Source organism: Phyllostomus hastatus, unplaced genomic scaffold (assembly GCF_019186645.2).
Source record: "Phyllostomus hastatus isolate PE091 unplaced genomic scaffold, TTU_PhHast_1.1 phas_scaffold_501, whole genome shotgun sequence".
NCBI lineage: Eukaryota > Metazoa > Chordata > Mammalia > Chiroptera > Phyllostomidae > Phyllostomus > Phyllostomus hastatus.
In genome coordinates this window covers 26779869-26793942 of record NW_025334033.1, presented here as the reverse complement: position 1 = coordinate 26793942, position 14074 = coordinate 26779869, and the positions used below count along the sequence as shown (strand labels likewise).

The 14074-nt window shown below is 45.5% G+C and overlaps 1 protein-coding gene across 10 annotated transcripts in view; it reads right to left on the bottom strand.

Annotated features, from left to right (window-relative positions):
* Positions 1-14074, bottom strand: part of TLN2 (talin 2) — a 409742-nt gene that overhangs the window by 124942 nt on the left and 270726 nt on the right. For all 10 annotated transcript variants that reach the window (XM_045822076.1, XM_045822086.1, XM_045822079.1 and 7 more), the window contains 7 exons: positions 13373-13486; positions 10909-11017; positions 9923-10131; positions 9241-9339; positions 5571-5738; positions 4077-4371; positions 1314-1480 (listed from right to left, as the gene is read on the bottom strand). In XM_045822076.1, coding sequence (XP_045678032.1) covers positions 1314-1480; positions 4077-4371; positions 5571-5738; positions 9241-9339; positions 9923-10131; positions 10909-11017; positions 13373-13486 — 1161 coding nt within the window. The remainder of the gene's footprint in view (positions 1-1313; positions 1481-4076; positions 4372-5570; positions 5739-9240; positions 9340-9922; positions 10132-10908; positions 11018-13372; positions 13487-14074) is intronic.

The following is a 14074-nucleotide window of genomic DNA, read 5'->3' as shown; positions in this document are numbered from 1 at the left end:
TAGCAAGTAATTCTTGTGAACATGAGGGTTTGCTTAGAATAGCTTTATTGAGCTTCAGAAGGGGAAAAAAAGAAATGAAACTAGTAAAAACCATAAAGACATGTACTATGATACAAAACCCTAATGTACATTTTTGCTAAAAGGGGCGGTTGGCTAAGAGGAGAGCTTCTCAGCTGAAACAGCGACCAGGAGGCAGGAAGGAAGCTCAGACCCTGCCCCTCCTTGGGTTTCTCCTCAGTCCTGCTCCTCCCACATCCCAAAGAACACTCAGCCCCTAGGGGAATACCACAGTGCATCTACGGGGCTTGCCCCATGCCATGATACATTTTAAGGGAAGTAATTCACATACTGGCTGAGATACACTCATATGCTGTTGGAGGCCAGGGACACAAGATAAGATATGGGGATGTTTAATGAATTTTAAATGCATAGAAATATATTAAACATGTTATCTGGGGGGTATGAAGTTCAAGGTGATTTTTATTTCCTTATTTACACTTATCTGCATTTTCTACTGATTCCACCAGAAACACGTGCTAGTTGCATAATAAAAGCAAAACAGAAAAACAACCTTATCCATTTTAAACAGTTCTCACCTAGAGGCAGGCATCAGAATCCCCTGTGGAACACACACACACACACACACACACACACACACACACACACCCCAGTGCCCTCATGAATCAGGACCTTGGGGGTGGAATTCAGGTGGATGGCCTTAGGGGACTGTGGAACAGACCCCCAGGTTAAAAATTACTGGCTTTTAGAAGAATCATGACACAGTGTTGCTGCCCAAAAGCACAAAGCTGACTCTTAATTCTTCATTCAAACTCTTCCATGATATATTAAATTGCTATTGCGATTTGAAGAAGAGTGAGGCAGGCAGCACTCTGCTACACAAAGTCATGATCGGAGCACAGTTGAGAAGTCAAATGGAGGGCAAAGTAGCAGAACAGCTGTTCTGCTTCAGGAAGAAAGCAGATGTAGGTGAATTTACTGCGGAAAGTCTCAACTTTAAATGAATCACCACCTTCAGTAAAGCCAATGGCGATGACCCGGTGGAAGAACAGTGCTCACTGAGCAGGGACTCTGCTGCCTATGGCTGTCAGCACCGCTCCCTGAAGAGCTTTGTTCATGTGTCCAAGACCTTGTCCTTCCACTTGGACAAGGTTAAACATGACAAAGCCATCATGGGTTTTAAACAAACAGAAATGCGCACTTGGCTGACCATTCTCTATCTTCAAGATACCTTCTAAATCCTAACTTTTAGTAACGTTCACTTGTCAGTTTGAACAAACCCGATGTAACAATACCTTTGCTGCTTCCACCATGCGAGCAGTGGAGTCGGCCAAGAGCTTTGCCGCTGCGAGGAGCTTCTTTGAATTCTCCATGTCAATTTCAGCCTCTGCGTCGGACCTCATGGCGTTGACGAGGTCCGAGGTGGCCTGGGCCAGGACCCGGGCCTGGCGTACCATTTCCCCTAGAGGGTGGGATTGAGGACATGGGCTGTTTGTCTGCTTTCTAAAATGTGGGGTAAAACCTCAGGAGGCAGCAGTCTTGTCTCTATTCTGCTGGCGAGTGGGATGGAGAGAAGTAAGTTCCATGCTCTATTCTTAAGGGCTGCAGCCGATTTAGACCCAAAGTCAAAAATAGTCCCGGTGGCTACAGGACTGTATGCCCCAAACACAATTGAGTTCAATCTTTAATTATGAGAGATAAAAGTGACATATGCAATCAAAAAGGAGCTCTTGATAAAGAAAAGGCAGGAAAGAAAAGTATGTGGATTTATTATGTGCACTGACATGTAGTAAATAGTATATAGAAAATATTATTTACCTCATGTCAAGAACTGCTTACATGAAAGCCCCTATAATAAATTCTTGGAGTAATGTGCATAGGAAACATTTTCAGATTTTAAATTTATGTGCATGCTACTTAACACCAGATAAGTCATACCACATAACCTAAATCTGTCATTTGGTTCTCGCTACCAGGAAGCACAGACCCCAGTTTCATGCACAAATGCTAAGATTTGCTTTGGACCAGTTTTCCCTATTTATTTTCCCTTTGTAAACCCTTCCTTCTTAATACTGGTTTTGATCTTGTTATTAATAATTGTTTGATTTTATTGCACCAGTGATTTTACTGAAACCCACTTCAACTCCTTTTTGGAAGTGGGAGGGATATAGAGTCAACATTAAAAATAAAACTGTTGAATTGTAAGGGGCCTCTTCCCCTCTCAAAGTTCTTTTGAGAAGAATGCTGAAGTACTGTACCATTGAACATAAAAAAAAAAGCTTTCAGGAAAATAAAAATGTGCTAAATTCAAGGTATTGTGGATGGATCTTGGAACAACAATAAGAATACATCACTACAGGAAAAACTGGTGAAATCCAAATAATGTCTGCAGTTGAGTTAACAGTGATGTAGCAGCGCTGAACTCCCAGTTCTGAGGCATGCGCTACACGTTAGGAAGATGCTAAAATGTGGGAAACTGGGAAGGGCAGATGAGAACTCTGTGTTACCTCTGTAACTTTTCTGTAAATCTAAGAGTATTCCAAAATTAAAAATGTATTTAAAAAACAACCCCCCCCACCAAATTCTAAATATGTGGAGCATTGTTATCTTCTAAAATCATTTAAGAAGGATACAGAGAAGCACAAGGTAATTTTCTTTAAAAAAATACTTGTTACAAAATATTGATCTGCATTAATGCAGAAGCAGGAAAACACTCCCTACAAACTACTGGCAGAGTTAAAAACTGTGGGCCCTTAGTAAACACATTTAAAATAAAAAATGCACCCCAGCTGGTGTGGCTCAGTGGCTTGAGCGCCAGCCTGTGAACCAAAGGGTCACTGGTTGATTTCCAGTCAGGGCACATGCCTGGGTTGCAGGCCAGGTCCCCAGTAGGGGACGTGTGAGAAGCAACCACACATTGATGTTTCTCTCCCTCTCTTTCTCTCTCCCTTCCCCTCTCTCAAAAAAGAAATAAAATCTTTAAAAATATAAAATAAAATAATAAATGCATTTAGCAATTTACTCAGCAATTTCACTGATATAAATTTACCCTACATATACTCCCCAAAGTAAATGAAGATACTAAAAAGAAAGAAGGTATTATACATGCTCATATATATGTGACTGTAGGAGGACTGAAAATTTTTGCACAGATGAAAACAAATTGGTCAGTGGTCAATTCTGAAGATTTACAGGGGACAGTGATGGGCTAAGTCTGAGGAGACATACTTTTGAACTAATACTGCTGATTGAAAAGGTACATTGTACTACATATTTTTAAATATTCTGTATATGATGATGTTTGACATCTGAAAACACACCTTTCTAGATGGAGAGAGATTGCCCCTCCCCAGCTGGCCAGTTCTTAGGAGAGAGATAGCAAAGAGTCCAGCCAGGAGCATGCCTTTGAAATGCAAAGCAATCCTGAGCCAGACCTCCTGTAAACGGGCCAGGAGGCAATATTCCTCTGCCTTAATCATCCAGAGCCAAAGTAGCAGGCCACCAGGGTCAGCCCCTCTAGTGTAGCGCCTGCTGAATTACTCACACTAGCCAATCACCCTGCTTTGCACTGCCTTCCCCACGGAAAGCCCCATGAAGGTCTTCACCCCCTCATCCTGTCTCTCCCCTCACCCCCACTTTCCCTCATCCTGTCTGCTTCTGCAAGACCAACACCTGACACTTCCCCTGTGACCTTGTGTGGCATGTGGTGACCCTCTCTCTCTGAGACCTGTGAGTACAGTGAACTTCTAGCAAGATTGATTCTTGTTTTCTCCTGTGGCTGTGCTGACTTACCATACCACATGCAACACAGACATTCTTAGAACAAAAGAGATTTACTGTGAATCTAAAAAATAAAAAAATAAAAACCTGGTTAACTGTAAATCTTTACGTACTGCTATGGGTGGGGCCAGTAGGAATCTTCCACCTTTTTCCCAGCCTCAGAGAGGAGGTCCCTGACTGAGGACGATGAGAACTTGCCCTTGCCAGGCTCCCCAGCAACCATTGGCACTGCCAGGGAACCCAAACTGACCCTGCCCGCCCCCAGCCCAGCCACTCACCAGCATCGCCCATGGAGCTGAAGATGCTCTCAGTGACACACATGATGGTGTCAGTGGCCTGGTCGTAGCGGCCGATGGGCTCGCCGCGGCTGGCAAACTGTCGTACGTGCTGCAGGAGGTCGTGCAGGGCCTGGCTGACCACACTGGCCGCTGCGCTGACCTGCTTCAGGAGCTCACTGTCATCAGTGGCTGCCTGGCAGGCGCGGACGCAGTTCTCCACTGAGCGGTCCACAAGCTTCCCCGCTTCGATCAGCTGCTCCTGGCACACGGGGGAGCTGATGGTGGGGCTCACCACCTGAAGCGAGACAAGGGCGGGTCTGGGGCACTGCGGGTCGATTCTCAGTCCCCAGTGTGCACAAGCATTTCCACCCTTTCCCTTCCTGCTCTGGGCCTTGGTTCCCTAATTATCAGACCAGGAATTAAACTAAATCATCACTGCGGTTTCTCCTATTTCACTATTTCACTTTACCTTTGTGAATTTAGATGTCTGCTAATTTTTATCTTGGTGATACATAATAATCTGACCACTGACTACTTCGACAGAAATGTCCAGTATTTACCTATTATACCTCCTCCTTTAAGGAACCTCTGAACTGAGTCTTCTGAGCTAGGATAGCAAGACAACTAAAAGAACTGTATTTCTTTTTCCAGAGAAATCTGGCATTCTACTTCATGGTGCTTTAAAGGACAAAGGATTCTGTATCTGTGGAAACAAGGAGGCTGAACAAGGAAAAGAGGGAGGGAGGCCATCAAGGACACTTCCGGCCGATGCTGCAAATCCTCCCATCACACAAGAAAGGCCAGGCTGAGCCAGGTCGCGGATCTGTGCTATGTGTGATGTCATCTGCTGAGAAACGGACGACTCTCATCTTCTGATGCATCATCTCAGTGAAGGCAATCGTGATAGAGCAGAAAAGGTAACTGAAGTCAGGCCTGAGTTGAAAAAACTCAGTTCTGCCACTTACTACTTCTGTGTAGTAACATCTAAGGTCCTCAATTTCCTCTTCAGTAAACTGGGGTGATGGCACTTAACGCAGTTAAGCACACAGAGCGTGCACATTCTAACTGACGCAAGGACCTAAATCCTCACAGCCCTCGCTCCAACACTGCGCTGAGGAGAAAGGGGCCCCTACACTCTGTGGGGGCTTCTGAGCTCACTTCTAATGCTGCACTGCAGGCGACGAGAACCCTGTGTGGGCTGCTGTTGAGAAGACATACTGACAAGTCCAAATGGGAGAGACGGCAATCTGCACTCAGAGGCGGCAGTCCGACCCAGGAAAGAGCCACCACTGGAGGACTCGAGCAAAGACAAACGATCAAAGCAGAGTTGGGCAGTTTATGTAAAAACCCTATGACATCTCCTAAAAAAGACACCTGGAGAAACTCTTAGTCTCAGACAATTTTAATGAATTTTGCCCACCTTCCCTCAATGACTGGAGGCAGATGAGGGCATGTGACACTTTGTAGGAAGGGCTGGGGTGCTGGCTGGCTTACCTTGGCGCAGGCCACGAGCTGGGAGGTGGACAGGGCACACTGCGTGGCGGCAGCAATCACCCTGTTCTGCAAGACTGTGTCTTCGGCCACTTGGGCCACATTCTTTGCCTTTAGTACCAACATGGCAGCGGCATTGGCAACAGCCTTGGCCAAACTCATTAAAACATCCTAAGAAAAAGAAATTAAAAAAAAAAAACCACTAGTCATTCATTTTTCTTCCTAACGACGCTCCAGGAAAATAAAATGTAATGTCCACTTAACTATTTTATTAGAATTCCATTTGACCTTCTTCCTTCAGTGCTTCAGAATATATTTTTCCATGTACTTTCCTGAAATGTCAACTTATCTTTAGAGTTAATTAAGGAAGGAGACTTTCATCCTGATAACATGTTCTCCTACACATTCATTAAGTAGCACAGGTTCAAATCTAAATAGGTTACTTTGAGGAACGGTTTTTATTTTAACCACTGTTAACATTCACGCACTTGTCCAACACTGAGAGCCACGTCTCTTGCACAAGGTCCCTGCAGTGGATCAGAAGATGCTGAAAATGTAGCCAGATGCTGCAAACACTGTGTGCTGCGGGAAAAATAGCATCCATGGCCTCCAAGTCATCAGGCCTCTCTGTAACTTGAAAATTTATTTTTTTGGATTTCTACTTTGCACAAGGGTCCAAGTGATCACCACATGTTCAGCCACATGTTTGCCTCCAGAGGGCAACGCTGGACACACACAGACAACACAGAGCCAAGGCATGCTCTGAATGTAGGCTATTCTCAGCGTTGTGCAGCCTCCTGCACAGGGACTAAATTATTATGAAAAGTGGGGAGGAAGCCCACATAAATAAACTGCCTGCAAGCTACGCAGCTACAAGCGGTGACCTCACTGAAGATGCCCTTGCATCCTTGAGCCTTTAAAGATCAGTTGGTGCCTCAACTCAACAAAAAGGCATTCTGCCCGCAGGATGGAAAATCCTTTGGTTTCGCCTACCAGCTTTGTCACCCATCTGTGTGACCTGAAGAATAACCACTGTTACACTTAATTTATTTCTCTGCTTTGAATGTTGAAAGTAGTTTATTTGGTTTGGAAATGACTTCCTAAATATATCCCTAACATATAAGCCATTTTTATTTTGGACAAACATGTGAAGACTTTCCCCTAGAGGAAATGTGGTCAGAAGTCTTTACTAATTCATCAGATGATAATGAAAAGCAATTTTGACTCTGAATGCGAAGGGCACCCACAGAGTCTTTACAACAGGATTTCTTAGGAGAAGACAAATTGGAAAGTCTGGTCAGCTGGTGCAATTTAACAGAGGATAGGCTATATGCTACCCAGGCAAAGTAGAAACCACCGAGTAAGTGGATTTTGAAATGGACAAAGCCAAGCAGTCTTAAAGGTACAGTTCGGTCTGTCTTTTTTAGGTCTCTGATGTTTACTGGGTTCCAGGGAAAAACCAAAGCCTATGGTACTGAAAGCTGAAGATGCCTTTGGTATGACTGGTACTTGTCTGCCACACGACTTTTAGAAATTGCTCATAACACAGCCTGCAAAGTCACAGTTCTTGGACACCTATATCTCAATGCTCAGTGAAAACACAACTTGAATGTCACATATTATTAAGAAGATTTAGGAAAATAATTTCCCAAAGGATAACAGCATTCCTTTACTTGATATGAATCCACCTTTGCATGCAGGGACGAAGATTCAGTTATGTAGACTCACGATTGTTCTAAAGGGCTTTGTTTGACTCATTTATAGAAATCCTGTTCTTTCTATTAATTTTGTCCAAAAAAAATACGGTTAGAAAAAGAACGTGATACTTCCACGATAGTTGCTGACAAGGCCTTTGTCAAACTTTTCAACAAGACCACTATTATGTAGCCTGTGTAAAATAAATCTTTGTTAAGTCTGGGAACATGCAGTACATTGAGGACCCAAAGAAAAGCTCTGAGATAGGATCTCAAGAATCTGAAAAATAGAGAGTAAGAAATCCAGGGTGCACAGGCCAAGGGCTACTCCTAACTGCAGAGGGGCAGGATCACCTTGCTGCACTGGTGTTTACCTAGAGACCTTAGAAAACAGAAAACATTCGAGTCAGGCCTTTCCTGGTGCAAAGCCTCCACAGGCCCAGACCCCAAAGCTGAACCTGCTGCCCTAGCACATCTGACAGAAACAAACACGAGGAAGCAGTCAGCGTTTATGCGTGATGAAAACAATCTGTCAAAGGAAGAAAAAAGGCCGTCTCCAAAAACATAAGGATGCATGAGAAGTCTTCAGGAAGAACTGTGTCTTTCCCCTTGACTTTCCCAAAATCTTTGGGGAAAGCAATATTTTTACAGAAAGTAAGTTGGCCACTTCAAGATAATTGAACTTAGTTAACCAACAGTTCCTGTGTAACTATCCTCCTGTGAAGAATTGCCTGCTCTGATACAAAAAGCAAAGGGCTTTTTGGGGTCTGACTAAAGAGAAGTCTGGACTAGCTTGGGTTTGGTGGGACATATTCCAGGAATACTGGGTTATGGGTCTCACCCTCCATCATGGCATGGACGTTCCAGCACTGGTGGGTTACTGCCTTGCAGGACGTGAATGAGTCCCATGGCTCCAGCGCCGCGGGTGTGTGGAAGTAGAGGAGAAGCAAAAACATGTGTGGATGAAGTTGATGTTTCATGTATCACGAGGTATGTGGTCATCTGGTAGTTCTAAATAAAATGACATGCAAAACTGCCACCCATGGAGCAAGAAACTTATATGCAAGAGTAAAGCTCAATGATCCTTATATTATGGATTCTACAGAATTTCCAGACATTGACCTTGACATAGAATATGGAGAAGGGCATCTTCCAGAGGACTTGGGCTCAAACTAAAACAATTTAATTAAAATGTATTGATATATAACTTGCAAAATTAAGACAAGAGGAAGGGAAAGAGGAATGAAGGGCTTCTGCTCCCAAATACGTGAAAAGGCAGCTCATCTTGGCCCGAAGCTCCCAATGGCAGGCCTCGGCACCTCATCTGCGGTGGCTGGCAACAGAGGCAGGCTAATTGAGACCATGTCTGACCTGGCAGTGCACCCAACCAGCTACACACAGTGGCCACAGCTGTTCACCAGGGGACAAACAGCACATGTCCTTGGTATTGAAAAAGAAGGGTGACAAAAAGAAATATTTCTTCACCACACTTGCGGTTTTGGATGACACGGGCAGATGGCACAGACAATAGATTCCTCTCTGAATACGAGGGAAAGTCTAGGGTGTGTGTGAACACAGTGTGCAAGAGACCACGTTTTCATTCTTATGGGACACAATTAAAAACTGAATCAAATAGGTAAAACAAGATGGGCCATGAGTTGGTAATTGTTGAGGTTGGGTGGTAGATACATTGGAATTCACGACATTGTTCTCTTCACTTTTATGCTTAAAGAACGTCCAGTTTACTGACCAGTGAGAACAGTTAAATAAGTGCTTCACAATGATGACTATAAGGGAAATGAGTTTCTCAATTAAAAAAATGTTTAAATTAACACACAAAGATCTCACCCCCAAGATAATCCACCTCAATCTTATTCCTGACAGCACAAGGAAGATTTGGTTTTCCGTTACATTTTGCTGTTTGCGTCTAGAGCACCCCTTAGGCTTCTTTCCAAGATGATGGGCTGCAAATATCTTACCTGGAATCGCTCATCAGTCTCATTCTCTCCAATCTGTCTCAGAAGATCCCCACTGGCCTGTCCAATGCTTCCAGCAGCAGTCAACACCGTCTGTCGGGGCTATGAACAAAGAACACACATTGGATGGAAAGAAAATGCACTTCCTCCACAGTGCCAACAGGCATGCAGTGCAGGGACAGGAATCCTGCCGATTGGCTCCTCCTGCACCAATCTCCGACTCCCTGCCTGACAGGGAGATATAAACGTCCTTGTGAAATCTGTGCAAGGAAATGCCTGATGTCTCACGAACCAGCAATAGGTGGACAGATTGGAAATGTCTACTAATGAGTCTCGTTCAGATGGTAGAAAGTTGATTCACACTTGATGGAATTTAGGGTGCAAAACTTGTATCCCCATTAAATGTTTATTTCTCATATCTGTTCATTTCTGAGGTTCTACCTCATCAAGTACCTTGGGGGCAGGGGAGGGATAAGGAAGGCTTCCTAGTAAGAGTTCAACCAGTCCTTAATGTTGAACCATAGATTCTGCACCCAGTTCAAAATCTGCAAACCCTACAGTGTGGTAACAACACGCCCCCATCTGGATGGAGGAATGGCTCAGGAAGCAAGAGCCCTATCCATGATACTCAAAGGCTGCACCTGTCTCATCAGAACCTGAGTGATGGCTGGCCCCAAGAGCTCACCTCTCCAGAAGTAGGCTGCACGGCTTTCAGCAAGTCCGACACGGCCCCAGCAAGGGTCCTGGCAGCTCGGAGCAAGTCCTCCCCACTGCCCACCTCATCGTCCATGAGGGCCGCCAAAAGCTTCACACCCTTGGACATCTCCGTCAGGTTGGAAGAAATGGTGGTGATTGCACACCCCACAGCAGTGTAGTCCGTGTCTGCAGGGTCACCTGGCACAGAGAAGGACCATCTCCATCAGAGGGGGGTGGTGGAGAGTGCAGAGAGCCCAGGACAGCAGGAGGAGAGTGGCCACTGTGCAGCAGTTTGTCACCCATCACTCTATAGGAGGCAGACATGAAACACTGTGTGTGCCCAGTGAGAGGCACGGCTACCCGTCGCCAAGGCGCTGCTGTCCACAGGGACCTTTCACCCTGAACTACTGAGCATAGGCACCTTTAGAACTCCTAAGGGAAGGCTGAGCACCTCCCTGCCTTTTTCATTACACTGTTGTCAGCAGCTTGTGTGTGTGTGTGTTGGGGGTGGGGTGGGGTGTCAACCCTGCTCCCGAAACACGTAATGCTGCACAGTGAAGCCAAAGTATTTCCTGGCCCTCACTGACAGTGCAAGGTGGGGAGTCGCGCTGCATCAGAAAAGACCAGTGCTGGACGGTCCAGAAGGCGGCACACACGATGGGTCTCGTCATTCGGACTGGAAGCTCCCAGAAGGGAGAAACTGACCTCAGCATACTTTGAAGTATGTCCAGCACACTGCCGAACAATGAGAAGAGCTGCATAAGTGCTTTTTAATGATGACACATGACATAGACACAAAGGAATGAGATGTTCCCCACATATCTCCTGGGTCAGTGGGAGAAAATGCCTGAAGCACTTAGGGTGCCTAAAAATAGACTGTTGTCTCATAGTATGAAAATCTGTTTCAATCAGAGAACTTGCTTTTTTTTTTTTAATAAACAAAACCACAACACATCAAACCCCTCTGGGTCTTACCGGCAGTGAGGTTAACAACTGAAGCTGTTCCAGCTGTGATGGCATCGACTTGAGAGTGGATTTCGTGTTTGGATTCGTCGACTTTATTCTGAACCCATACCCTGGATGCCTGCAAAACCAGACAAGCGCATGACACAATCACTGCAGAGAATTACCCGGGAAACCAGAGAAGTCGTGCCATAAAATGAGACCAGCAGTTTGGCTATGCTCCCCCAGGGCCGGCACCAAGGAGGCCCGTCAGTTGTCTTAAACAACATCTCCAATAGGCCACTTGCTCATTCGTTGAGGCTAAATAAATGGCATGTAAATTCTCATGGTTTCTTACACTGGTTACTTTTTTCTTTTTTACTTTTAAGACTTTAGAAAAATCCTATGTGTCTTTATGCAGGTAAATTCAATAAAAAACTAGAATATTTGATGTCTCATGATAATACTGCATGCTAGCACTGACAACTGCTGCTAATGTTTACCTTGTGTTTTAGAGAACAGGTTTAGACTTCAGGTGTTGCAGCTCATGAATGTTCTTTTGCAGCATGGGGACTGTCTTTTGTTTACCACAGGAACGCTTTGTGGATGTGGCACCTCTCCTGGTAGGATTTCGGGGGGAAGGGTGGGTCAAGACCATGTTCTGGATCCAGCTCTACCACTCACAAGTGATAGGACCCTGGGCAGGTTACATCCAGGTCTTGTACCTGACATATCTTCTTATGTAGGAATTCAATGGTCTTTAACAACCTTCCCAGCACTTAGCTTTATGTTCATTTGAACCTATAAGTAACAAATTATCTTTTTTGGCATTTCTGGGCTTGGCCAACAAGTGACCATTAACTTCGATAACAGCAACCCTATGGGAATAGAAGGTGCTGATCTGCTCCCTAAAACATTCCAAAAATATTAATCTAGGTTCACGATCTGTCTAGCACTAATGACATTTTTTATGTACACTAAGTCTTTGAAATTGGTGAAGCAGGAATGTTCAATCCAAATATATTAAAACTCTCTTACAATTGTGCTGAACTTGGGAGTCTGCCATGTGTTTAACTCTGAAGTTCCCCAGAGCAAAATGTTTCATGATTGCGGGTCCTTGGGAGAAACAGCACCAAGGACAGCAGTGCCCTACATGTATACAAGTTCACAAACGGACAACACGGTGTTCAGGGAGGACTCGGAGGCAGCTCATCCTGGCTGAACAAGGTGAGCTACCAATTGTGTCTTGGTTCTGGCCCCAGTGATGGCCCTGTCAGTCCTGAAAACACTTTCAATTCTGGCTGCCCATTAGCATCACCTGCGGACGTGGGGACGCACTGACACCCAGGTCCACCCCCACGACACAGATTTGTCTGGCTTGAGACTTAGGCTTGGGCCTTAAAGCTTGTAGGGGATTCTAACGTGCAAAGTAGGGCTGATAATAACAGTGCTAGCCAGCATTTTGCAAACTTGAATGTGCACACAATATAGCGGGGAACTTCCCCAAAATGTAGATTCTGATTCAGAAGTTGGGGGTAAGGCCTAAGATTCTACACTCTCACGAAATCCCAAGTGCTGCCAGTGCTGGACCAAGATGTGCATAGCAGGGGCTACATGATTTCACACAGCAGCAGATACAGGAAGACAGCTAAATGCCCTGCCCTTGGTGGCCCCCAGAAAGGGGCAGCAGCATTACCAGAGCACTTGCTGGAAATGCACATTCTCAGGCCCCACCCCAGACCTACTGAGTCAGAAAAAATGGGGGAGAGGCCCAGTGACCTGTGTTTTAACAAGCCCTCCAGGTGACTGCAATGCAGGCTAGAGTTTGAGAACCACTAGTAATAACAAAAACAGCTAGTGCACATTGAGCTCTCACAGGTGTTAGGTACTGTGCTAAGAACTCTGCACATGATTCGATCATTGAGTCCTCACGACCATACCACTTGTGGAGGACAAAACAGAGGCTTAGAGCAGTTGCCCAGATTCACACAGCCGCTGAGCAGTGGAGCTGGGATTCGAGCCCACATGAAGTGACTCTATGGTCCAGGTTGTTAGCCCTTCCCAGGCACTGCCAACAGCCAGTAGCACCCCATGATTCTCTCCTCCTGTGGGTATGTACAACCTATAGATGACTCATCATCTTGGAAAAGACATGGGTTTCCACTTCACCTAGCTGAAGATAGAGATTCACCTGGCTGAATACACACAGTGCCTAACTCTATTTTTTGCCAGGGCAGAGGCATCAAATGAAAGCCATGAACATTATTTGCCCTGGCTGGCATGGGTCAGTGGGCTGGGGGGTTGTCTTGTAAACTGAAAGGTCGAGGGTTTAATCCCTGGTCAGGGTACATATCTAGGTCGTGGTTTGGAGCACATTCGGGGCACATGTAATAGGCAACAGATTGATATTTTTCTCTCTCTGGAATCAATGAATATATCCTCAGGTGAGGATTTAAAAATAAAAACAAAAAAAGAAACAACTATGAACAATATTTACCATATCCTGGCCAAGAGGTGGCAATGAGTCGAGTTCGCTGAGGTCATCCTGGGCCTGCTGGACGGCATGCATGCTCGTGTTGATGGTTCCCATGAGGGCCTGCTGGGCTGAGGTCTGGAAGGACAGATGGACACAAGGTGGTCACACTCCCAGCTCCCAGCACAGACACAGCCCTCTACACAAAACCAGGTGACAGTGAACTCTGGCTGGAGACAAAGTGGTCCAGGGAATGGTTCAACAAGTGCCCAAACTGCCTCCCACTGGAGAACTTAATTAGCTGGAACAGAGGCTCAGAAAGAGTCCCTGCAGGGGGGCCGAGGGGAGCCAGTCCTTGAATACTAAGGACTAAGGATCTCAGGCATGGGAAACAAGGGTTACACCAGAACTCTCCTTGGTAAACGAGTAAGGATTCCACATAAACCTACAGCCAATGTGCTTCTTCAGAGTCAAATTACATCTGAAATTTCAGGCTCTTCAGCTTTCAAACAGTTCTTGCCCAATAGCACAGGTTCCCTGAGCAGACCCAAGACACTGTAGTAGGTCGATGGTCCCAGTGGAAGGAGCCCATGACCCACTCAGGGGAAACTGTGGCTCACTACAGACCTGGTCTGTTTCTAAGACTCTCCGAGGGATATCTGGGCTAATTAGCAGCTTAATGCTGCTAAGGCAGGGAAGCCTGTTTCAACCTCTGAGTCATCGGGC